The sequence below is a fragment of the Neolamprologus multifasciatus genome, chromosome 23 (assembly GCF_963576455.1).
Source record: "Neolamprologus multifasciatus chromosome 23, fNeoMul1.2, whole genome shotgun sequence".
In the NCBI taxonomy this organism is placed as follows: domain Eukaryota; kingdom Metazoa; phylum Chordata; class Actinopteri; order Cichliformes; family Cichlidae; genus Neolamprologus; species Neolamprologus multifasciatus.
Window position 1 is genome coordinate 12,366,136 of NC_140460.1, and position 24,134 is coordinate 12,390,269.

Genomic DNA, 24,134 nt, shown 5'->3' on the forward strand with positions numbered 1-24,134 from the left:
ACCTGTTTAGGCAGTTATTTTAAAGTTTTAAGTTTTCTAAGCATTCTCGTGGATACCACTGCATGAAAACTACCTACAGAAAATCCGCTGCAGCGGATCTGAGTTAGGTTTTCTTCGGATCTGATGAAGAAAACCTAACTCGAACTTTGATGCTTTAAAGATTTTTTTTTTTTTGCTTGGCATCTTTGCTGTTGTGCAACTCTCTCCTAAATCTGTTTTCTAAAAACGTTCTCTCTCTCGCTTGTTGAAATATTAAGTTTACTTCTTAATAGAAATAAATTAATACTTTGGCATATAATCATAACAACCTGCCCCATATCCCTTAAGAAAAAGCAGGGAAATGTACTTGAATTGAATTAATCAATGTGAAAAGCACTCTCTACTTTTTGTGGTGTTGGTCAAGGAAATAGGTCATATTTTATATTTAATTAAAATGCCATGAAGCCGTGCATGTGAATTGCAGCGCCCTCTTCAGTCATTCGTGATTTATCTTTGTTAAAGTTCTTCATCACTAATTCAAAGATGATGTGGGACACAAATTTATTCGTAAACGGTCACCAGCTGGCATTAGAGGAGTGCTTACGTCAGATATTCCTTACTTCGGTTCAAAACACATCCAACAACTTTTTTGACAGTTTATAAAAAACATAACAGATTTTTAACATTGTTTTTACTTTAAGCATTTAAGTTCTCTCTTTTTTACTCACTGACTGAACAGAGATTCAATGGAAGATTACTAAAACTGTGTACCATTAAATTCACCAAAATGGTGCAATTGTTTGTTTTTTTACACTTGTGCTCTTTAAATATCAAACATCCTGAGACTTAACTGGCAAAGCTCCTTCTTGTGCATCCATATTAGATTTTTTTTTTTTTCATTTCTAAAGTCTTAACCAGGCAATTTGCAGCCAAATAAGGCTTTAGGTCAGTCAGCCTGCAGTATTTGAATGACTTAGACCCATTCATACTTTTCTAATACTCCTTTAAAAACACAAGTCACAGGACTTAGAAAACAGATAATGTCCAGTGTTGCATCAAGCCTCACAGAGTAGTTTAAGGCAGGAAGTCTTACAAACGACAAGTTTTCGTTGTGTGACAACTAAGCCCCGCCCCACTGAACGCTCTGGGTGTGGCTGTTATGCAGCGCTGGAAATGCAGGAAAGCCACTTTGCTCATGCTGCAACAGATTACATCCATGTGACATCTGAGTTGGAGAACTCATGTCCACCAGACAATAACCAGAGCAGGCAAATCTCTGTACAAAACTATATAGGTTATATACTATTAAACTGTATGCCAATAAATATGTGTATTTTCCCCATAGGCTTGAAGAGACATTAACTAGATTTCAAAGTTCTAAACTGCAGTACAATAAAATAAAACAGTTAACAAAATGCTCATGGATGTACACACCCACCCACCAGTCAATCTTCAGAGTATAAACTGTCATCACTTTATCCTATTAGACATGTGGAGTGCTGCACATTAACTAATGTTGGCTCTGGCCAATAAGTTTGTTTCAGCTCCCCAGTTCGATTTTTAGATGGTAGTCAAAAGTAAATATTTGTGCCAAATGAAATTGGTGTAATCACATTTATGGGAATGGGATGGACCAACAACCAGAACACAGTGTCTTTAGCCACAGGTGTTGCTGGCAGCAGGGGTATAGAGAAAAGAAAGAAGTACAGGCCAGGCTAAAAGCCAATGAAGAATAAGCATTCCAAATTCAACATTTTCACCAGATTTAGGAGTGGGCAAAAAAAAAAGAAAAAAGAAAAAAAAGAAAGAAAACGACCCATACAATCATCCCCAATAAAGAAAGCAGCTTGATACATAAAAGTTTTTATTTTCTTTTATTTATCGTTTACAATTTTTGTAGTCATTTCTTAATTATTGTTGATCCTTTTGGCAAACATTAGTGCTCACTGTGTTCTGTACAGTCCGGTCCCACAACGTAGACTTAAATGTGTTGGGCATGGAGGAATGAGACAAGTGCCAAGAGGGGTGTCCAAGCTTTTACAATTTGTCCAGGTAATTGTCCAAGGCTGGGACACCTTCTTTGAGACCTTTACGTTTACGTGTCTCAAGGACAACTACACCAGGCTTGGATGTGGCATCCAGTGGGTTTCCAGGGAGGACCTGCCAATGGTCGAACACGCACTGTGGGAAGGCCTGGCCACCAGTGTTGGAACGCAGGTCAGCTGTGAAACCTGGTGACAGAAAGTATTATTTAATACCTCGTATACTCAGAGTATCACATGACTTGAAAAACATTTTCCCCCCTGTTGGTCACATCTAAATATTAGGGGTGCAACGATACACAAAATTCACGGTTCGATTCGATACTTTGATGTCACGGTTCAATATTTTTTCGATACAAAAAAAATGTTCATGCTTTTTTAATTTGTCATTTATTAAAATTATAAATATATATTTTAAGTTTTTAAATTTAATGTTGCTGAAACAAAGTAATAAAAAAAATAAATCTGATCGAGAAATCACTCATCTTTGGAAAAGAGTTTATTACAGAGAAATGGCTCTTTCCAAAATAAAAGCTATACTATATGCTTCTTCTGTTCTATATTCTCAGCAGCATATTAAACATATCAGGTCCCCATAAGGAGAATCATGTGCTAACGGCTGTCTAAATGACTCGGATAAAGTTTGTAGCATGCGTGCTTGTTGTTTTCGTCTGCTTCCACTTGTCTTTGCACTAGGATGATGTTGGCGTAAATGTGCAGTCATATTCATTGTGTTCCCACTAGTGCTGTCAGCGTTAATCTCGTTAAAATGACATTAACGCCACAACACAGCAAAACTCCGTTAACGAGCTACCGCGGATCGCCCTGTGTGTGGGGCTGGACGGCATCAACACGTTAACGAGCTAACTGCGCTAACACAGTAGTTCCCACCAATGTAATTGAGCATTTCGTGGCACATCCGACATACTGTTTACTTTTGTCCATGACGCGCTTACCTTCAGGGTCATACGTCACATGAAAACCAAAATAGTTCCAAACGCCAGATCTGAATGAGGGTGGGGGAGGTTCAATTTGCCATGTTGCAAGGAGAGCTTAACTTCTGTCTCGCTAGCTTGCCCTGCGCTCAGTGAATCTGCGTTCGACTTCTCCGCCTAGGCTGCACTGTCGAGCGCAGATCCACTGAGCGCTCAACACAGACAACAGAAGGAAAGTTGATAAAATAAATTTAAAATTTTGTGTTGTTCGATACATATGCGTACCGAACCGAAATTACTGTATCGAACGGTTCAATATCAATACGAGTATTGTTGCACCCCTACTAAATATAACACAGCTTCATATTCATTTTAAAATACAGAAAACAAGCAAACTTTCACCTGTTGGTAATTTTTCAACTTGGGATTGAAACCTGAACATAAATTAAGCTTAGATGATGATGATGTCGTTTGACTCTTCAGAACAAAAGAGGACTTACCAAATGACTCGTTGACAGGCAGGTAGGCCTTGATGACATACATAGGTGTTCCCATGACCCTGGACTCCTCGAACACGTGACCACGCCTCCTGGTCAGCACACCGTAAATCCCACCCATTGCACCTTCAGGGCACTGTGGAGCAAACAGACGGTGAATGGTACCGACTTCAGTTTGTTTAATGCTATTAAAGTGAGCTGTGATAATAATTCTACTAAATACTTGATAAGAGTAAAATCAGTGTTACTAAACTCCATAGTGCATTAAAAGGTGTGGTAAACTCGTTCAACAAGATTTAGAATTAAAGAGATTTACAAGGTTTAGCTGGCAGCAACCGTCAGACCTGCAACTCAACCATTTAAACTGTATTATTAGAGACTGCGCTTTAGTCAAAGTTGGGTACTTATTAAGCAGTGAAATACTTCATCTCAGCTAATTTGATTCACTGAACCAGAATACCGAACCTTTTTAAAAAAAAAAAAACCTTCTGGCTCCCTTTTAAACATAGCAGTCTATCAAAGTGTTAACTGCACCAACACTGAAATCCAAGTATTCCGTAGTTCACTTTTAATGACTTTAATAACTAGTATTTTTTTTTTTTTTTTACTGTCCTGTACAATCCACCTATTGACACAAGCTTTGGATATAACTTTCCCTGTGCCATTTTCCACGAGCTACAAATTGGAAACTAAAACATCACAGGGGAAAACACTGACCTGGATCTCGACAAGGTAGACTGGCTCCATAATTCTGGGCTCAGCTGTGAGCTCACAAGCATACAGAGCTCTGCGGGCTGTGGGGATAATCTGGCCACCACCACGGTGAATAGCATCTGTATGCAGGGTCACATCATGGATGTCGAAGCGAATGGCACGCATGTTCTCTTCACAGAGGACACCCTGAAAACATTCAAACACCACTTTTAAACAAATATCCATGAATCACTGGATAGAACGTTTTTAAAATGCTCATATTACACTCACAAGTATACTCTCAATGCTCTTACCTCCTTGGCGGCCCACTGGAAACCAGCGACAACACTGTCCTTGATCTCATTGAGGTACTGCACTCCCTTGGTAACGTCCACCAGCAGATTGGGGCCAGTTCCATCAGGACCGAAGCACCAGATTTTTCTGGCCTCGCCGACGTCCCATTCGTACTTGTCAGCAAGGTAACGGGCACGGCCCTTGAGCTCCTGACGAGAGGTAACGTCACCCTTCTCAATGTCTTCTGCCAGGCCTTCCTCGAAGGGACGGGCTTTCATGAACAGACGGTTGTGCTTGTTGGGTGACTTTGACAGACACATGATATCTGACTCTGCACTGACTGTCTCTCTGTAGGACACCACAGGATCAGATTTCTGGAAAAAAGTGTTAATGCACAAATGTTTAGAGGGACATATCAAAATAACATCTAAATATCTCATCTCTGTCGTATAAACCTTAAGATTAAGTGCATTGCTCTTTTACTTAAATTCAATATATTACCTTGATTGGAATGCATGCATGATCCTCCTCCAGATCCTTCAGACAAATCTCCAGGTGCAGCTCTCCAGCTCCAGCAACAATGTGCTCTCCAGACTCCTCAATGATGCACTGCACCATAGGATCAGACTTGGACAGACGCTTCAAACCCTCCACCAGCTTAGGCAGGTCAGCGGGATTTTTGGCCTCCACAGCAACTCTGACAACGGGGCTGACGCTGAACTTCATCACTCTCATGTTGTGTGCCTGGTCGTAGGTGGTGATGGTGCCTGTCTTGACGAGGAACTGGTCCACTCCAACCAGACCCACGATGTTACCACAAGGCACATCTTCAATGGGCTCGACATAACGGCCCATCATCAGAATGGTCCTGGTAGAGATCAGAGCAGGACAAATCAGTTCTGGCCTACCTACCTCACAAATTTATTGCCAATAATTAATTAAGAAGATGCCGAAACCAACCTCTGAATTGGCTTCAAGTAGAGGTCGTCCTTCTTGCCAGGGACGAAGTTTGGTCCCATGATGCGTACCTTCAGGCCAGTGGACACAGACCCAGAGAACACGCGACCAAATGCATAGAAGCGACCCTTGTCACTGGTGGGGACCATCTTTGAGATGTACATCATCAGGGGAGCCTTGGGGTCGCAGTTCTTGATACCTAATGACCATTAACACGCAAAGCAATGTCAAGCTTAAAAATAATAATCCAACGACTAAAATTCTGGGTTATTTTAAGCAGGTGTTTCAAATAATGTCAACTGCTTGGTGCATGAGCAAATTTGAAATACATCAGCTGCATACCCATGGCAGCCTCATCATCTCCAGGTCCTTCATAGAGGAGCTCACAACGGTACTTCTGGGCAGTGACAGGGGAAGGCAGGTGAATGGTGATCATTTGCAGAAGGGCTTCTCCAGCAGGCAGCCAGCGGCGCATGACAGCCTTCAGGAGAGGCTTGCCCTCCTTATCCTTGTCCTCATTATCCAATTTGATGTCCATCTTCTGGATCAGTTTGGCAGCTTCATCCTTTCTGAAGTTCATGATGGCATCAAACACCTAGAGGGAAACCATTTAGATTAGTTCAGTGCAATTTATTATGAACATGCTAGGACGTTAATAAAGCATCTGCGCCTGCTCAGGCTTAAGGTTGTCATCACTGATTAGTCAGGTCAAAGTGAAGAATGTTTGAGTCATCACATGCAGGCATACAAGGCAACTTTTATTCTGACTAAGGCAGACTAACAAGTACATAAGGTACAATGTTGCCATTTCTTCTTCCAGTTAACCCTTTTTAAATACTTAAACATTATCAAAGGTTTCATACCTTAAAGATGGGATCCAGAACAAGAGCACAGAAGGTGCGGGGGTACTTTTTGCCATCGGCTCCAATTGCAGACTTGACGAACTTTCCATTTGCTGTGTCATAGTACCTAGAAAAGAAAAAGTGTAAGTAATCATTACAGATACACTAAAAACATTTATATAACAGAAACCACTGTCAATTTACTTTATTAAATTAGAATGTATAAAAGCCAAAAAAAAAAAATCCCCCACCCTGTGCAATTTCCCATCATAACCTTATGCTCAGAATCACACTTTAAACTCTGCACAATTCGCTCTGAAATGGTCTCTTTAAGAGAGCCCCCATCCACTCAATCTGGCATCTGGACAGCCCTCAACACTACAGCTGAGGTTCTATGTATTAGAAACGCACCTATCACCCCACAGCTTCTTCATCATGTCTTCCACCTTCTTGCAGCGCTCAACGGGTGTCATCTGGGCGTTGCCCTTGGCAGCAAACTTGGCGGCATACATCTCAGCAAACTGCTTGAGGGTGAAAGCCCAGCCATGGAGTCCGGAGCCAAAGCCAACGGTGCCGAGGACTGGATCAACCTTGAAAGTGAGACAACAGTATATCAGCAACTGTGCTGAGTACTCAGACAAACGGACAAATCTTTGTTCCAATTAAAACGTTCAGACTGCTACGCACCATGATGTTACCCATAGGTCCATTTTCATCCTCGCCATAGGTGGAAATGATTACGTTGACAGACTCAACAATACGCTGGAAGGTCTGGTAAAGGTCTTCGGGTTCAAGCTGCAGCTCCAGCAAGGCACGGTCCATCTTGTTCATCATCAGGACTGGCTTAATACGCTCGCCAATAGCCTGACGGAGCACAGTCTCAGTCTGCACACAGACGCCTAGTAGGGACACATAATACGACAACTAATTGAAGAGTATGTTAAGTTATAAATCTTATTTCAGATAAGCAAAAAAAAAAAAAGTATCAAGGACTGTGCTGGCACAAGTCTTCCTTTGGTGTGTGAGCATATTCTTAATGCATGGAAACAATTTACTCTCAGTTCTTTAGTCATGTTGACTGTAAACTTGTCCTGAAACCCAATGCCAATACTCATCTCTCCTAACCAATCTAAACACAAACACTAAAGCAGGTCACTATTAAATAGCTGGGCTACAGCTTAAAAAAAAAAAAATCTTCATACTTAACATGCAGTTCTACTACACCTAGTATCTTATTTTTTGTGGCAGGTGAAAATGTTATAAGCCCACAAATATTTGGTTTGGCTCTTACCAGACACGCAGTCCACCACAACCAGGGCTCCATCAGTGACACGGAGAGCAGCAGTCACTTCAGAGGAGAAGTCAACGTGCCCTGGGGAATCGATCAAGTTGATCAAGAAACCAGAGCCATCCTTGGACTGCTTAATGAAGGCGGTGTCATTTTCACTCAGCTCATAGTACAGGGAGATAGCTCTGCAAGTTAAGACAAAACATTTAATTTTACCCCAAATTCTGTACTCAACATAGCCCAACATACCACATAATGACCAAATACATTGTACAGGTATTAAGAAAATTGATCTCTATATGAAACTGATATGAGATTCTTTAATCCCAGCATATTTGTTGTCTTCAATTTAAAATTCTCACATCAATTAAAATACAAATTTAAAAAAATCCTTACGTTGACTTGATGGTAATGCAACGCTCCTGCTCATCTTTGCGGGTGTCTGTGAAACGGGTCTCTCCAGCACGAGCTGAGGCAATGATGCCAGCCTTTGACACCAGGGAATCTGTCAAAGTTGACTTTCCATGGTCCACGTGCGCAATCACGGACATGTTACGGATGTTGGCCTTCTTGTCCATGATGGCACGGATCTGGTCTACGGTGAAGTTCACCTGAAGGGACAGAGTCAAGATTAGACCATTCAACAGATGTCTGATTTTCTTGGCCCTAAGCTTTAAAATAAAAATAATTCAAGAAAGTGAGTTCAAATACGATGTTGTGATTATTTTGATTCTCCTGTTAAGTGCAGATGAGGTTAAAGGCATCATTTGTGACACCAACTAATGTGGGACAAGATACTAAAGAAGACGGGATAACGGTAAAAGCGCACCCCCTTTATGTCCGTTATTCTAAACAACAGGCTCTGTGGCTCATGCTTTGTCTAATTCTGCTTAGTATACACAGATCGTTCATTTGCTACATCTAACAATAACTGCGCCCTCAGCCATGTAAAAAATGTTGCTTACATAAGGTAAACTCAGCTGTGCTGCACTTCCACCCTGGGCGTTGGGTGTCCGCCATCATCAAAGATGACGTTACTGTTGTCTACGTTTAGCTTAAAAAAGTATCCAAGTCGTCTGCCCCGGGTTTTATCCCAATATCGATTTGAAACCATAATTTTAAAAAAGTATCACCTTACTTAAAAACACGTTGGCAAAAGGCTGTTAAAACACAAACACCCGGCATAACGTCGGCGTGAGCAGGCCACGTGTACAGACTTTGAATCCATGCTAAATGCTAACACTGACAGCGCCGACGTACCGGCAAATTATTCCTACAGATCAGAACGTAGTCAAGCTAACTTTTTAACCATTTGGCTTGACCCATTACGTTTTCAATTTTCAAAGGCCTACTCATATCTTGGTTTTGTGACATTTGTATGGCGATAAGTGACAATTTACTGGAACGACGGCTAACGCAAAACGCAGTCGTTGTAAAGTTAGCTAACATTAGCGGTATACAATTTATCACTTTAACCTTTAAAAGAGTCGGGAGATAAACGTTAATCCTTCCACGGAGGCACTAACGTAGGCAAAAAGATTATGATTTAGCAACATTTTCAAACTGCCTTTAGTCAGCCTTCGCGGGCCTTGCAGGCCACCGGCAGATAACAAAATGGTTGCCATTTTGATCAGAGCACAGACCACACACTATTATGCAAGTAACAATACATCCTTACAATATTCACATACTCAACTTAATATTGACAGTGAGGAAAGCTTATGTGCCCAACAATTCATTACTCAGTTTAAAAAATAACAACAACTCACCATTTTGACAGATGGTTTTGGATTCTCTTGGTGGAGAAAAGAGACAAGGAATTTTACGCTGCCCACCTCACGAGGGCATAGGCAGGGAAGAGGGCGCTGACGTCAGAAAACAGCGCTTTATACTGCTTGCGTCAGCCACATGCGTCATCACGTAATGGTGCATTCGATAAGTTGAAATCGGGCACTCGAACTTTCGTTCCATGCACAAAATAAAGGAAAACGTGGCTTAATTTCCAGCTGCTTCCGGGTGCTTTCATGCGATTTATATATTATCACGATAGTTTACACTTGGCGACAAAGGAAACAAAAACTCTAAACACAAACAAAAACACATCCAGAGATTTCGTCTTGTAGTGTAGCTCGATAACGGTAAAATATTTGCATGTTTCACTAACAAGGTCAGCAGGAAAATAAGTACCTGAGTACCAGTCATACAAATACTAAATTTAGATATGTTAACGGGTAAAAATAAACAAATTAGGATAATCAACAATAAAAACAACACTGTTAAAAGTAAAAGTACCACAGGTCTCCAGTGTAGTCCTTACAATATGAAATGCAACAGCGATAAAAATAAAGAAACAAAACATGAAGTTAGGTTAAAGAAATAAAAAAGGGCAGCTATTGTGCAAAACAGCATCCCAAATGGCACTGGTAAAGAGTATACACTAAAGACAAAACTTTTAGAAATTATAGCTGAAGATAATCCTCTTAAAGACAGAACAACATTTCCCAGAAAGGAGACAGTTAATACGATATCCTGTCTTTATCATTTTAATATAGAACATACTCTCGGTAAACTAATTTAAATGATGATTTATAATCTTTTGTCAATTATGGTTGATTGCCTTTGTGAATGGCTGGATGGTTAATTATTTCTTTTCCTTTAAAAAAGATGGTCCATTAGATCAGCATTATTTTCTTGGCTGCCACCGAGATCCCCCCATTTTCCCGAGTTAAAACTTAAGAACCTTCTTAAGAACTTCATTCGAAATGATGAAATCCGACTTTCCAGCTGTCTTTGAATGCAGCAAAATGTTACCCAGTGTCAGTTAGAGACTGAGTAGTTTGTTTTGGGGATTCATTAAACCAGTTTTTGTTTTAAACATTTTTTGATGCAAACATATAAAAATGATAAATGTGAAGTGGGTCACTGAGGTGTCTCAGTCTGTCAAATATTACGGTCGTTCTTAAAATGGTACATTTTCTCACTTGTTATGTTGTTTTAATATTTCTGTTATGAATACAATATAAATCATTACATTCTGTTTATTTACATTTTACTCAGAGTCGCAGCTGTTTTGGGAAGGTGTTGAACAACTACCTGCTACCTTTATGCTACCTTTATGTGTTTTATCGAAGCCAGTTTCAGGTTTCAGTGTAAGCACAGTGGAGAAGCCGTATGTCTAAGGATACACATACAGTATTACTATTGTCATAATTTTGTTTTCATTGAATATAAGAATCCTGATTACATTTGAATGGTATTTTCACACAGAATGTGTACGAACCTTGGGCTTAGAAAAGTGGCAGTGGACAGGTTATGGGGCGGCTCACCCTAAAGTACCAGCTGGATGCCCCCTGTGACCACTGCAAACTAGCCCTGAACCTGAAACTATCTCTGAGCAAAGTGTTAGAGTTGTAGTGAGAAAAATAGGAAAGTAGGGAAAAAATAGTAATTAATAACAGAATTAAGACAAACCCCTAAATATAGAGAGGATAATCTCAAACAAGAGGAAACAGCAAGAGTATTATTGGTAACTAACCTGTTGTCTTTCTCTACAGTTTTTGAGTGTTCAAGTTCTAAAACAACATGAAAATAACGTTGTGTGACTGTGAACAGCTGAACAGTTTCCAAGCACATCCGGTGCTGAGTTTGAACATGTAAATAGGTCTATGTTGTACCAAGCATTTCATACATTTCTGAGTTATGAAATTATGTTACCTGTATCATGTAACATGATTTAATTGTTACTTTGACTGTTATTTTGACCTTGTTACTGTAAAAGAGTGGACTTGTGTAAGGACAAGAAAGACATTGTGGACAAAACAGGACACCCCCCAATAATCCTTAGTTACAATATTATAGTTAGTTAAATGGTATGATTGTTCAAATATGTATTTTCTTTGATTGTGGTAAAATAATGTGTGCCCCAGTCTCCAAAAATGACATAGTTCAGGAAGGGTAGTTATTCCTCCGTTACACCACAAGAGGGAGTATCCCCTAAAATGAGCAGCTCTAGCGGGAGCCACTAACCATAAGGCAGTGCGCCTATAAGAGTTGTGTGAGACTGCAAAAGTGTGTAACGTTGTGCTATGTCAATATATATATTTGCAGGTAAGCAGATATAAGATGGCAAATAACTTAAAATGTATCTACAGATGAGTCCACGGGGTTGCAGAGAATGTGGGAAAGTTGGCCGTTAATTCCCACTATGTGTCATTAGTATATAAGTTATTGGTAGCGATGTGAATTAGCCGTGACGCTAACGATTAGCAGCTAGATCTAATTCATTAGTTTCTGCGGAAACCTCGTGGCGCTTTTGTGGATTCATACCTGTACCGGGCTGTAATCACAGCAGATATAGACTGTCATTGTTGTACTGTAAGAAATATTAGTGATTTGAGTTTAAAGACTAACCATAAGGCAGTGCTCCTATAAGAGTTGTGTGAGACTGCAAAAGTGTGTAACGTTGTGCTATGTCCATATATATACTTGCAGATACAGTAAAGGCGAACTCACAAAGCCAGACTGGTTTCAATTCATTTTAATCCAAGTGTGCAACAATTGGCTAATATAGGGTTATGCCTGGGTTAATTGTTTGTTGACCCATTGTAATGCTTTAGCTCTCCAGTAGGGGGAGTCGCACCTTTCTTTCGTTACAGATGAGTGAAGGCCAGAGTTGCCTGCTGCAGCCCTTCATTCGTCTTCCCTCTTTATTTGCTGTGTTTAAGGCCAAAGTATAGTAATTAGTTCCTAAAGCAATCGCTGGTAATCAAACATCAGTTCCTAATGTTTATTGGATTTCTGGATTGGATCTCTTAATTAGTTCTTCAGCCTATTTTCCAGACGCATGAGACACGAGTGGGCACTTGACCAATATGCAAAAAACAATATTTGTGCTTTTGTTTTGTACACTATAGGCTAAAACGTTCAAACAAACAATATATGTGTATATATATATATATATATATATATATATATATATATATATATATATATATATATATATATATATATATTTCTTTATTGTTAACAGATTGTTAATGTGATGTTGTTTAATTTTTTTTTTTTTTATCCAGTAGATGGCACATCAGTTCCAGGTTTTAACACAGAAGCCTACTCAGATTTACTCATATCCATTATCATGATTGTCATTTCTATTGTTTTTGTATGTGGCACTCGCCTGTTATACAGGCAACCCGAAGATAGAGCAACAATAGCTTTGTTCTAATTAACAAATAAATGATGGAATTGTGAATCCTTAACCCCTGATGGTGATTTTCATCACTAGTTGTACCACACATTTCTCACTTGCATACATTCTGCCTATATTGTTATTATTAAATCTGTTTTTTAAACAGTTAGTCTCACTGAGATCATTGTGACACCTCGATCCTTTTGTTTTTTTCAGTCCTTGTTTTGTATTGTAAATTGTAAATTTGGTGCTTTGCATGAGATAATTGTCCTCTTGTATGACAATTACATCTTAGCAGTTTATATGAGGTGCCTGTCCTGATATGCTGTGTTTAGTTTTCACCAAATCTGTTGCTATGCAATATGACCAAACATCTCCACTTGGTTTTGTGTTTTGTTTTTTTGCCAGAGCCAGAGGCCAGAAGCTTCTTCTGGGCAACCCTTTCAAATGAAGCCTGCTTGTTTAGTCTTATTCTAATGAATTTTAACATTTAGCGTGTTAACTGATGGTTGTAGAATGTGGAATACAGCTCTTGGGATTTTGCATTGCATGGTCTGATTATGGGGTGATCTTGGGTGATTTTGTTCAGTAGCACCTGACTACTAACCAATAGGGATGGGTATCGAAAACCGGTTCTTGTTGAGAACCGGTTCCCAGTGTTTCAATTCCTTGGAATTGTTTGCCATTTTTGCAAACGATTCCCTTATCGATTCCAGTCGCCCCGAATGACGTCACCACGTTGCGGAGCGTCATTTACCTGGCAGGAAAAACGGCGCCTAAGCGGCTCAAACGCTCAAAAGTTTGGTTTTGCTTTACGAGAATGGATGACAACAGGGCAACTTGCAATACTTGCAAAGTAGATATTTCATTTAAGGGAGGAAACACTACAAATATACAAAAGCATTTGCTCACAAAACACACGATGACCTTAAATGAATGTCGTGTTTTTAATTCCGCTCCGGACTCGTGAATCTCAACCCAGCAGCAGCGGTAACGTTTGCACGTCCTCTCCCGTTAATGCGGCAGGTAAATAATCAACTAACAGTGCATATTATGTTAGCGTGATCTGCCTTATTACAAAACCTACCATTACTGTGCATTTAGATGACCATGATGAGAGAGACAGAGTCTGGCTCAGATGCTGGCAGTTCTCACTGCAGTCTACCGTTAGCGTCTCCTTTCAGGCTAGGATAGACGAATGTCACCGAGCAGTGACTAAGTTTGTGGTCAAAGGTTTGCACCCATTTGCCACAGCAGATGATTTTCGGTAAGTGAATGTGTTTAATTGTAGGCAGGGACATTACTGGATATTCTTGTGTAATTGCTACAGAATAATTGATGTTATACTTTGTTATTGCTACAGAAGAATATTTATTTTATTATTTTACATTTACAATTTTTTTTCCTGGGGACCCTGTGACACCCCATTGAAGAGCCGTAGGCTGTGGATCTCTTAAGATCTCACTGTTGGGTTTGTAAGGCCATGTTACTCCTAAATTTCTATCTTGTTCAAAGAGAAGATATAAAACAAAGTTCTAAGCTATTAGACCTTAGTGTTCTCCTTTTTTAAAAAGAATCGATAAAGAATCGAATCGTTAAACAGAATCGAAAATGGAATCGGAATCGTGAAAATCTTATCAATACCCATCCCTACTAACCAACCACTTTGTATGGATGCAGTAAGGGTATACTCGAGGTTTAGTTAATGTAAATGCATAAAATAATAAATACATTGAAGCAGCGTTAACAGAATTATCCTCTAAAAATCAAAACAAGCATGAAAAAATGTCTGAAACTACTGCTCGAAAGGGTATTTTTTAAAATATAAAATAAGAGTGGTCGCCTGACAGCAAGAAGGTCCAACTTCACCATCTACTCGGGGCCTTTGTATGTGGAGTTTGCATGCTCTCCCTGTGTTTGACTGTGGGATGAAGCAGGGTACCTGGAGATAAACCACTCAAAGACATGCAATTAGTAGAGTTAGGATAACTGTGACTCTAAATTGGCCATAGGTACGAATGTGAGTGTGAAGGGTTACCTCTCTCTGTTTCAGCTCAGTTTTTACTTATAATCATGGGCAAATAAAGACCCTGGTGTTGTGTTGGATTATACTTGACTGAATGCTCCAACCAGTCCCCAGAAAACAAAGTATTATTCTTATTTTGTTCATCATAATTGCAGACCCCTTTTCAATCTTTGTGGCTTTCATGTGCGTACAGAGAGCTGCAAATAACTTTGAGGGGAAAACAGCCAGAGAAGCTGCGGCTGCTATTCTGTTTATATTCAAAGGATATGTTTGTTTAATCTCCCATGGCAATAAACTTGAATGATGAATGTTATCTTTGTCGAAATCCACAATCCACAAATCTTATTTATAATTCATCCCTTTTCCAGGTTATGCCTGCAGTTCTGCCTGAACTCAGAAGCTTATGTAAATGCATTTATTACATTCACGTCATAGTGTGCACGCTTAAAATTGACACCTTTTTACAATGATGATGTGTGAGGAAATAATTCATGACGAATCACATGACACCCATCGATAGATTGAGCTCTGTATGAATTGTACAGACATGCTATAGCTCTAAAAAGCATTGTTTAAAGGGCTTAAAAATTCCACTATAGAGGAAGGACATGAGCGCTGGGGGGATGAATATTTTAATAACGGAATTAGAAAACAGTTACGCCTAACATGGACATGGAGACACAGGGACACGTGCATACACATACAAAAACACATACACTCACTCACACACACACACACACACGCTGTACTAGTCTGACAGCATTAATTACCTCTGAGGACAACAAGTAGGCTGTGTAAAATTTTCTAATTTAACATACCTGTGCTGCTTCTCAAGCCTCGTGCTGCTGCTCCCATTGGGCTGTCATATCTGTAAACAACACTCAGCAGAATGACTGGCAGGGAGAGACGACAGTTGAGCTTGAGTAACTGGACATGCATTGAAATGACCCCAGATTCTTACAGGTGTATGGTTTCCTCTCACATCAGACATACCCGGCAATGGTTTTTGTTAAAATTCAAAAGATTTTTTAAGGAATATTATTCTGCTAATACTTTCTGTGACACTAGTCTGAGATGCCAAATCTTTCCTTTAGTTTGACCTCAGAATAATCAGCCTCACTTTGCTCTCTTAAGCCTTAGCCTTTTCTTTCATTTTCATTTCAGGGTGATTAAATCTTATTTATGATTACAGATAAGCAATCTTATAAAAAACAAAATGCACTTGAAGCTGATGTTGAAGCTTGTTTCAAGGTAGATGGTCTTGATTGGAAGCACTGAACTTTACATGCAAGGTGAAATCCATTAGTCAGACTTCTTGTCAGCTATAGCTGAAAAATACATCCATTATAAGGCAATTCAAGAACGATGTCTTTGAAACTGATTGAGTTACCAAGGGCGACTACTGCTTTTTTTTTTAAAAGAGAAATTTAACATTTAATCACTCCAAAATAAGAAAATTACACAATTATTTTAAATCTATTTGTTGCAGTGGACACATTTTCAAGATATCTAAACATTGATTGTAAAAAAAAAATGCCTGTTTTTGTCTGATATGATGAATTCATAGAATGGTGGATGTCATAAAATCTTGCGTGCCAGTTTCCGTCCAAAACTGTGAAATCAGGTGATCTTAACATGTACTACAATCTATGTGGACACTTCAATACTAGAGTAACTAAAGTACTGACAACACAGACATGAAATCTAAAGTGGCTTGAGCCACAAGGTGAACAAACCCAAAGCAAAATCCAAAAAGCCAGAAATGTTCACTGACCAGAACATTTTCATTTCTGCCATCACACCTGAAAAAGAAAAGTTCATAGGCCGCCTAAGGTCATCTTTGGTAATCCCAGTGTCATTTGGGTGCTGCTTCCTCGAGCAAGTAATCCACATTATTTTAGTGGGTAAGCAACACCATCCAAGTGATCTCACTGTAAGTCTCCAGCCTCTAGTGTCAGCTGAGGTAGCCGGAAGGCTCTCTGTGATGCTGTAAAAGATGTATGTGTAGATAATGTTAAAGAAATATATCAATAGATTTTTAAGAAATATACCAATGGATGAATAGCAATACAATAACAATAATTAATTCAGTTTAGTTTTACCAATTTCAAATGTCGTTAGCTGGTGGTGGCTGCTGGTGGCTCTGTAAAGGTAGGAAACACAAGGTACTTTGAGCTTGTCGTAGTCTTGTTAAGCAAAGATGCTAACAGCTGTAATGCTTCACTTTGCTACATGTGCTATTTTATGCTTGTGCTAATGTTTAGCAGGTATGATGCTCATCATTTTGACAATTTTAGTAAAGTGTGTTATTTGGAATAATGTTCTTTACTTAACAAGAAGAGAGAATAAGCAGAGGGACCTCATCTTTGGGCCTCATCTGTACTGGATTACATCTCCAAAACTACAGACAGTGTCACCACCCAGAAATGGATCCCCATGTACCCCAACCAGAAGCCTTGGATGAACCGGGATGTTTGTCTCCTCCTGAAGGCCCGCAACACCGCCTTCAGGTCAGGAGATGCACACGCCTACAATACAGCCAGGGCTAAGCTAAAGAGGGGTATCAAAAAAGCCAAACACCATTACAAAAAGAAGGTAGAAGAACACTTCTCCAACTCCAACCCCCGACGCATGTGGCAAGGACTCCAGACCATTACAGACTACAGGGCCACCAAACCCTCCCCCGCATCCTCTGATGTCTCCTTTCTCAACGAGCTCAACAACTTTTATGCCCGTTTTGCTCCTGTCCTGTTTAGTGGCTGCACCATACCAGACTGTGATGGAAGAGCACAGGACAGACTCAATGACCGCAGTGTAGAACTGGATCAGCAGCTCCTGTGGAAGACTGTACTTCCCCAGTTGTCTCAGGAAGTACATCCTCTGCTGGGTCTTTTTGAGGATGGAGTTGATGTTGGTCTTCCACTTCAGGTCATGGGAGATGGTGGTACCCAGGAACTTGAAGATCTTCACAGTCGACACAGGGCTGTCTGATATGGTGGGGGCAGAGTTGAGGGATGTCTCCTGAAGTCCACTGTCATCTCTACAGTTTTAAGAGTGTTCAGCTCCAGATTGTGCTGACTGCACCAAAGTACCAGCCGCTCAACTTCCTGCCGGTATGCAGACTCATCACCATCCTGAATGAGGCCAATGACAGTGGTGTCATCTGCAAACTTTAGGAGTTTAACAGCCAAGTTCTTGGAGGTGCAGTCATTAGTGTAGAGGGAGAACAGTAGTGGTGAGAGGACACATCCATCCATATTTATAGTTATAGCATATTCATAACATACCTATACCATGTACATTGTAACACATCCATAATAGACCTATATTTTGTACCCTCATACCTATAACAGACCCATTTCTGTAATATATCTATCTATATTATTGCTAATATATATTTTGTAATTCTTAGTTAGTGTATTGTCTGTCTCTGTTAATGTTTGTTTATAATGGAGCACTGTAATGAAAAATAATTTCCCCTAGGGATCAATAAAGTATTCTGATTCTGATTATCTATATTATGGCAAAAGCACTTCTGGATGGATGCAAACTGCATTTCGTTGCCTTGTACTTGTGACATGTGCAAAGACAATAAAGTTGAATTCTATTCTAATTCCATTCTATTCTATTCTACATATTGATCCCACCCCCCTCCCCTCCCCCAAAAAACCAAACAAAAAAATAAATAAATCCATGCTTATATCAATACCCGCATGTCCTCCTTCAACATGTCTTTGACTCTTCTCTGTGGTTTTTCCTCTTCCTCCTGCTTGGCAACTCCATCTTCAATATATCCACTGTCCTTCCTTTGCACATGCCCAAACCATCTCAGCCTTCTCTACCCAACAAAACAAACAAACAACCAAAATGACAGATTTCTTTGTGTCTCTTTAAGTTGCTTGAATAAAGAACCGATGTTGTCCTTTCTCTCTGGGCAGAAAAAAAATCATTACGTGCACAGCACCCAAGAGGATCCTGGTCAGTAAAATGTAAACAGAGGCTGTTTTGAGCTGTTTGAACAACACTGCTGTGATAATCGCTCTACAACAATGCCCGCTCTGAAGTTTGTATTTATAGCTCTGTGTATGTGTCCCCTTCAAAAAGCACTTCAATCATTTCATGTCACTGTTTAAGTTGCATTTTTGTCCCCGATGCCAACTCATTCTGCAGTTTGAGTTAACAGGATGTTCAGGTTGTGCTTGTAGGACTGAAACAGCTGTTAGAGCACTGCAGTTTAGTGTTACCAGATTTCCAAGCAGATACTTTGCACAACTCACTTACATGGATTGAAATCACTCTCTGTCGGTGAAACCTTTCTCCAGGTAGAATAAAGAATGTAACAGGTGTTGAGCAATACACTCTGTTGACATTTTAAACAGATGTTCATATTTATTAATGTGTTTAAGTTGGTAAGACAACAATGTCTTTTGTCCTGTCTTCCTCCTCTGAACCCCAACCAGTCACAGCAGATTGCCACCCCTCCCTGAGCCTGGCTCTTCTGAGGTTTCTTCCTACTAAAAAGGAGTTTTTACTCTCCACCGTCACCAAGTGCTTGCTCACAGGTGGTCATCTGATTGTTGGGGTTTTCTCTGAATTAATGTTGGGTCTTTACCTTGTAGTGTAAAGCCCCTTGAGGTGATACTTTTTTAAAAACTCTAACCAGTCTGCATTAGAAGGCAGGTAGAGTCTCAGCAACAACAGCACGCCATACTTTTGATTAGGAAACTGGAGTCTGACTCTTGTCTGGGACAATTTAACATGTCTAATTACGATGCGTATGTGCTGGGATTTAATCACAGAGCTTATAGACTGATGTTTAATCACAGTGGTAATATGCTGATACTTAATCACAATGCTTACATGCTGATGTTTAATTATTTTGCTTACGGGCTGATGTTTAAAGGGTGTCCAGAGACCAGAGAAATCAGTAGAAAGGTGTGTGTTAGTTAGAGTCTGATATAATATCTCTATATTTTTCCCTTATGTATGTTATGATGGCTGTATTTGCTTTCCGGTGGCAAATGTTTTAATGACAAACTTTGTTTGTTTTGGGACTAGAAGAAAATCCACTAGTTCACAGTTAGGTTTGTCAAAACCTACACTTGGCAGGGAAATGGGGAATGAGAAAGGAGATGGGGACAAAAGCAGAGGACAGGATCAGTGAAGACAGAAGGGTCGGGAAGCAGAGGGAAAAGATGACAGAGAAACAGTAGAGAAGAGTAGGCAGCGGAGAGTGATGGGAGAATATACCAACATTATATCATGCAGCAGTCACTGATTACAAAAGTAATGGCAGTAGTTAACAATAGCTGACAGTTTGCATTTTATCTCATCTCACATTTTGCATTTGTGGGCATTAAGTGACTGAATGCAAACAGCCTTAAAAAGGCACTTGCATGAAAAAAAGCACTGTGATTTAAAAGTGACTCATGATCAAATTCTGGCAGGACACTTTTTCTCTCTTTCAGAGCGATGCCAGCAAAGAGGCTTTACTGAAACGCGGCATTAGACACATATACTGTGCATGCAAACTCCCTTTAGCAAAATGTCAGTTACACCTCTTGAGCAAGCACTGCCACAAATGGGTTTCTTAGTAATGCTTTCAGTCTACCTATTAGCATTTCTTAGCAGAATAGAAATCTTTAATTTATACTCTAACATACAATAATGTACTTAAGAAACTCCACATTATATAACTACACGTCACACTCACTCTTTTCCTTATGTCCAATTAGCAAATGATGTATTTGAATTGCCAAAGAAACTGCTGTTTAGTTCAGGTACAAGTTTAATCTGGCACCCTTTTTATCACAGCTGTTTACAAAGGGTGGAGAATTTTGTTGTTTTCTTCCTTGAATGAAAAGTCTAGTTACGACAACGCTAAACTTTGAGAACAATCCAGTGCTACTACTCTGTAGACTCAACTACAGAGAAGTTTCAGACTATTTGAAACTGCAGGGTTTAAAACATCAAGATATGGTCTCCGAGATTGAAAGACTCAGCATTCTGCTCGAGCATACACATTCATCAAAGCAGAAATCCATTTATGTAAGTAGCTGGGATCCCAGCGTCTTTACTGACACTAGTCTCAATAGAGCAAGGCAAGCTGAAGGAAATCAAAAACAACAAGAGTTATTTTGAGATCAAGTGCAGCGAACGCGGCAACAGACTGAATGCTATAACCATATGATTTATAACTGAGTACATAAAAATGTGCAGCAGCTTTCTACACGGCTAATGTATCGTCTAACCCTAAAATATTATGATTATGTAATAAACTGTATTTTATAGCCTACATGTTGAATGCAGTCTGCTGTCTTTGGCAGCTGAGCTTTTACAGCAAAGGCTTTGATGTAAAAGACCTATTCAGTATAATTCCATTGTACTTGACTTTATTCAAATGATTGAGGCATTCTGATTGAAATGCTAGATTCTACTTTTCAAATTTCAGCAGATGCTAACACAATAATAAAAATAATAAAAACATAATGGTTTTTCCTCATAATGTTGAATTTCCAATTTTTCACAACGTGGGCTGGTTATCTAGCACGGAAAAGCCTAAGCCATCTACAGGAGCAGTGCTGTGCAAACAGAGAATGATGTTTGTTTCCAGAGGGATAAACATCATACTATTTCTGGCATGCAATCAGAAGTGCACAGTTGCAACGATTTTGGCGTGTCATGGTCCTCCAGCCCTTCTTCTGTCTATCTCTCTGCTCTGTGCTCTCTCACTCTCCTGTGTGTTTTGGTTGTGCTTGAATCAAACCCGCCTCCATGTCGTGCTAGTACACCTGACTTTGACCATCACACCTGTGGCTCATCTGCTGATTTCCTCTGTCTCTTCTTAAGCTAAGGGAAAAACTTCATTCACCTCCTGATTGCTGAACTAGCAGTGTTAGTGCAGTTCGGCTTCACACTCTGAACTCTGTGGATTGGTTTATGATTTGTGGACACGAATCTGCATCTAAACAAAGATTCTTGCTGCAAGAAATTGTTGCACAATTGTTTCCTGTAAATAAATTGTCTCAGGGAGTCCTGTGCTCGAGTTAGCTTGTTTTCCATCACACGGTGTAGTCAAGGATATGAGATCTGTCCTGCGTAAACAAATGAAGGGAAAAATAAAAATGCTAGGCTAATGCTGCATATCACGATCCAGGATGTGCCCGAAATCAGATTCTTGATCTCAAATATTTAATATAATTTTTGCTAAACACAAATTTAGGCAAAGTTGGACATTTTTGTCTTCTTTAGGTGTCACCACAGTGAATCATCTGCCTCCATCCAACCCTATACTTCACAACCTAAAATCTAAAACTGTAGTTGGCTGTGCTTCCTTTGTCTCATTAAGTCATATTAACCTCAGATGTTTCCCCATGTTTCCACTTCCTCTGATCACCTCCTGCAAGTATTTAGTCTGTGTGTTTTCATTCATTCATCGTCAGGTCATCTGTTGTTCCTCGTCATGTTTCCATGCCTCTGGGTCACCAGAATTTTGCCTGTTCGTTTTAAAAAAAAATCACGTTCAAGGTTTTGGATTAGATTAGATTAGATTAGATAAAACTTTATTAATCCCTCGGGTGGGTTCCTCTGGGAAATTTGTTTTTCCAAAAAGCACAGCACCGACAGAAGTTACAGAGTTAAGAATATTATATATATATATATATATATATATATATATATATATATATATATATATATATATATATATATATATATATACACATACACACATATATAAATACAAAGACATATATAGATAAAATATACAAGGGGGATAAATAGAATAAATAGGAATAAAAATAAAAATACAAGTGAATTGCACATTTCAAGTATGGAGTCTATTGCACCGCTGATTATTAACAAAAAGTATTGCACAAAAGGTAATTGCACAGTGAAGTGGAGAGGCACTACAGCTTAGTTGTTCCCCCCTCCTTTGTCCTCCTGTTTCCCCTCCCTCTCCCCTCCAGAGAGGAGTTAAACAGTTTGATGGCGTGTGGGACAAAGGAGTTTTTAAGTCTGTTGGTTCTTGTCTTTGGGAGAAGCAACCTGTCACTGAACAGACTCTTCTGGTTGTGTATGGCCGTGTGCAGAGGATGCCCAGCATTGTCCATAATGTCCAGCAGTTTCTTTAGTGTCCTTTTCTCTGCCACTGACACCAGAGTGTCCAGCTTCATGCCGACCACAGAGCCAGCCTTCCTGATCAGTTTCTCCAGCCTGGATGAGTCCTTCTTTGCTGTGCTGTACTCCAGCAACCACCAACTGGTAAAACATCCTCAGGAGCTTCCTGCAGATGTTAAAAGACCTCAGCCTCCTGAGGAAGTACAGTCGGCTTTGGGCTTTTTTGTACAGGTGCTCTGTGTTGCATGACCAGTCCAGTTTATTGTCCACCCACAGCCCGAGGTACTTGTACTTGTTGACCACCTCCACCTCCTCCCCCTCTATCTGAACCGGCAGTGGACCTGCTCTGGACCTCCCAAAGTCCACAACCAGTTCCTTAGTCTTTGAGGTGTTGAGTTGCAGGTGGTTTGTGTGACTCCATGCGACAAAGTTCCTCACCACACTTCTATACTCCTCTTCCTGGTCATCCCAGATACACCCCATGATGGCTGTGTCGTCTGCAAACTTCTGAATGTGGCATAATTCAGAGGTGTAGCAGAAGTCAGAGGTGTACAGGGTGAAGAGAAGAGGGGACAGCACAGTTCCCTGTGGTGCTCCTGTGCTGCTGACCACAGTGTCAGACGTGATGTCCTTCGTTCTTTGTCTTTTGTGTTTAGCATTTAGTTTTCCCAGTTTTGTTCTAGTTACTTTCTCCCCAGTGTGTATCTGCCCTTTGTTTTTGTACCCTGTGGCGTGGGTGTGGTCTCTGGCCGGCTGCAGAGGAGGGGTTGCGCAGCGAGCTCCCGGGGTGGCGCAGAGGCAGGGTGAACAGGTGTGCTGGGATGTGACTGTGATTGTGACTCTTTATATGTTCACAGTGACAGTCGGAGGAGGGAGAGAGCAGACGTGACAGCGGAGCAGGAGTGTCTGTGTCCCATTACAAACCACAGTTAAAGAGTGTTTAATAAAGGAATGCTGTCACCACGTCAGTGTCTTGTACGTGTGTAAAGGGTCCAACTTCACATACCCTTTTCATCAGGCTTATCAAATAGCTCGCCTTTTGTTAATATCAAGTTTTGTTCCATGTTCCTTCGTGTTTGCATTTTGGGTCCACTCTTCACAATTCTTACAGTCTGCTTCGGCACACTGTAACAACCAGGGGTTTATTCTTTTGTACTTTGAGCTTTAGTTCTCCTCTGTAAAGCTGTTTAAGTTCATGTTTTGTCTCTGGAGTCCTGCATTTGGGTCCAACCTCTGCTTGCCACAAAGCCAGATCCTGACACTCTGTGTACTTTT

At 40.1% G+C, this 24,134-nt stretch overlaps 1 protein-coding gene and 1 non-coding gene across 2 annotated transcripts; both read right to left on the reverse strand.

Annotated features, from left to right (window-relative positions):
* Positions 1-1,837: 1,837 nt before the first annotated feature.
* LOC146491151 (elongation factor 2b-like) lies at positions 1,838-9,437 on the reverse strand. The gene is made up of 13 exons (XM_085150050.1): positions 9,297-9,437; positions 7,924-8,138; positions 7,531-7,712; positions 6,927-7,138; positions 6,651-6,829; positions 6,261-6,366; positions 5,740-5,992; positions 5,401-5,596; positions 4,942-5,308; positions 4,461-4,814; positions 4,171-4,353; positions 3,457-3,589; positions 1,838-2,210 (listed from the first exon to the last, which is right to left on the reverse strand). Exons 1-13 carry the CDS (start codon positions 9,297-9,299, stop codon positions 2,017-2,019), a joined length of 2,577 nt encoding a protein of 858 aa, XP_085006176.1. The 5' UTR covers positions 9,300-9,437; the 3' UTR covers positions 1,838-2,016.
* On the reverse strand, positions 6,070-6,137 carry LOC146491152 (small nucleolar RNA SNORD37). The gene has a single exon (XR_014872643.1). It is a non-coding gene; the product is annotated as a small nucleolar RNA SNORD37 (small nucleolar RNA).
* Positions 9,438-24,134: the final 14,697 nt, after the last annotated feature.

What these genes read in the sequence shown, in the direction of transcription:
- LOC146491151 (XM_085150050.1), bottom strand. An exon ending in TACTTGAAGCCAATTCAGAG is followed by an intron (nt 5,309 to 5,400) that starts GTTGGTTTCGGC and finishes GATCTCTACCAG; the next exon opens with GACCATTCTGATGATGGGCC. An exon ending in TCTACCTTGTCGAGATCCAG is followed by an intron (nt 3,590 to 4,170) that starts GTCAGTGTTTTC and finishes TTTGCTCCACAG; the next exon opens with TGCCCTGAAGGTGCAATGGG.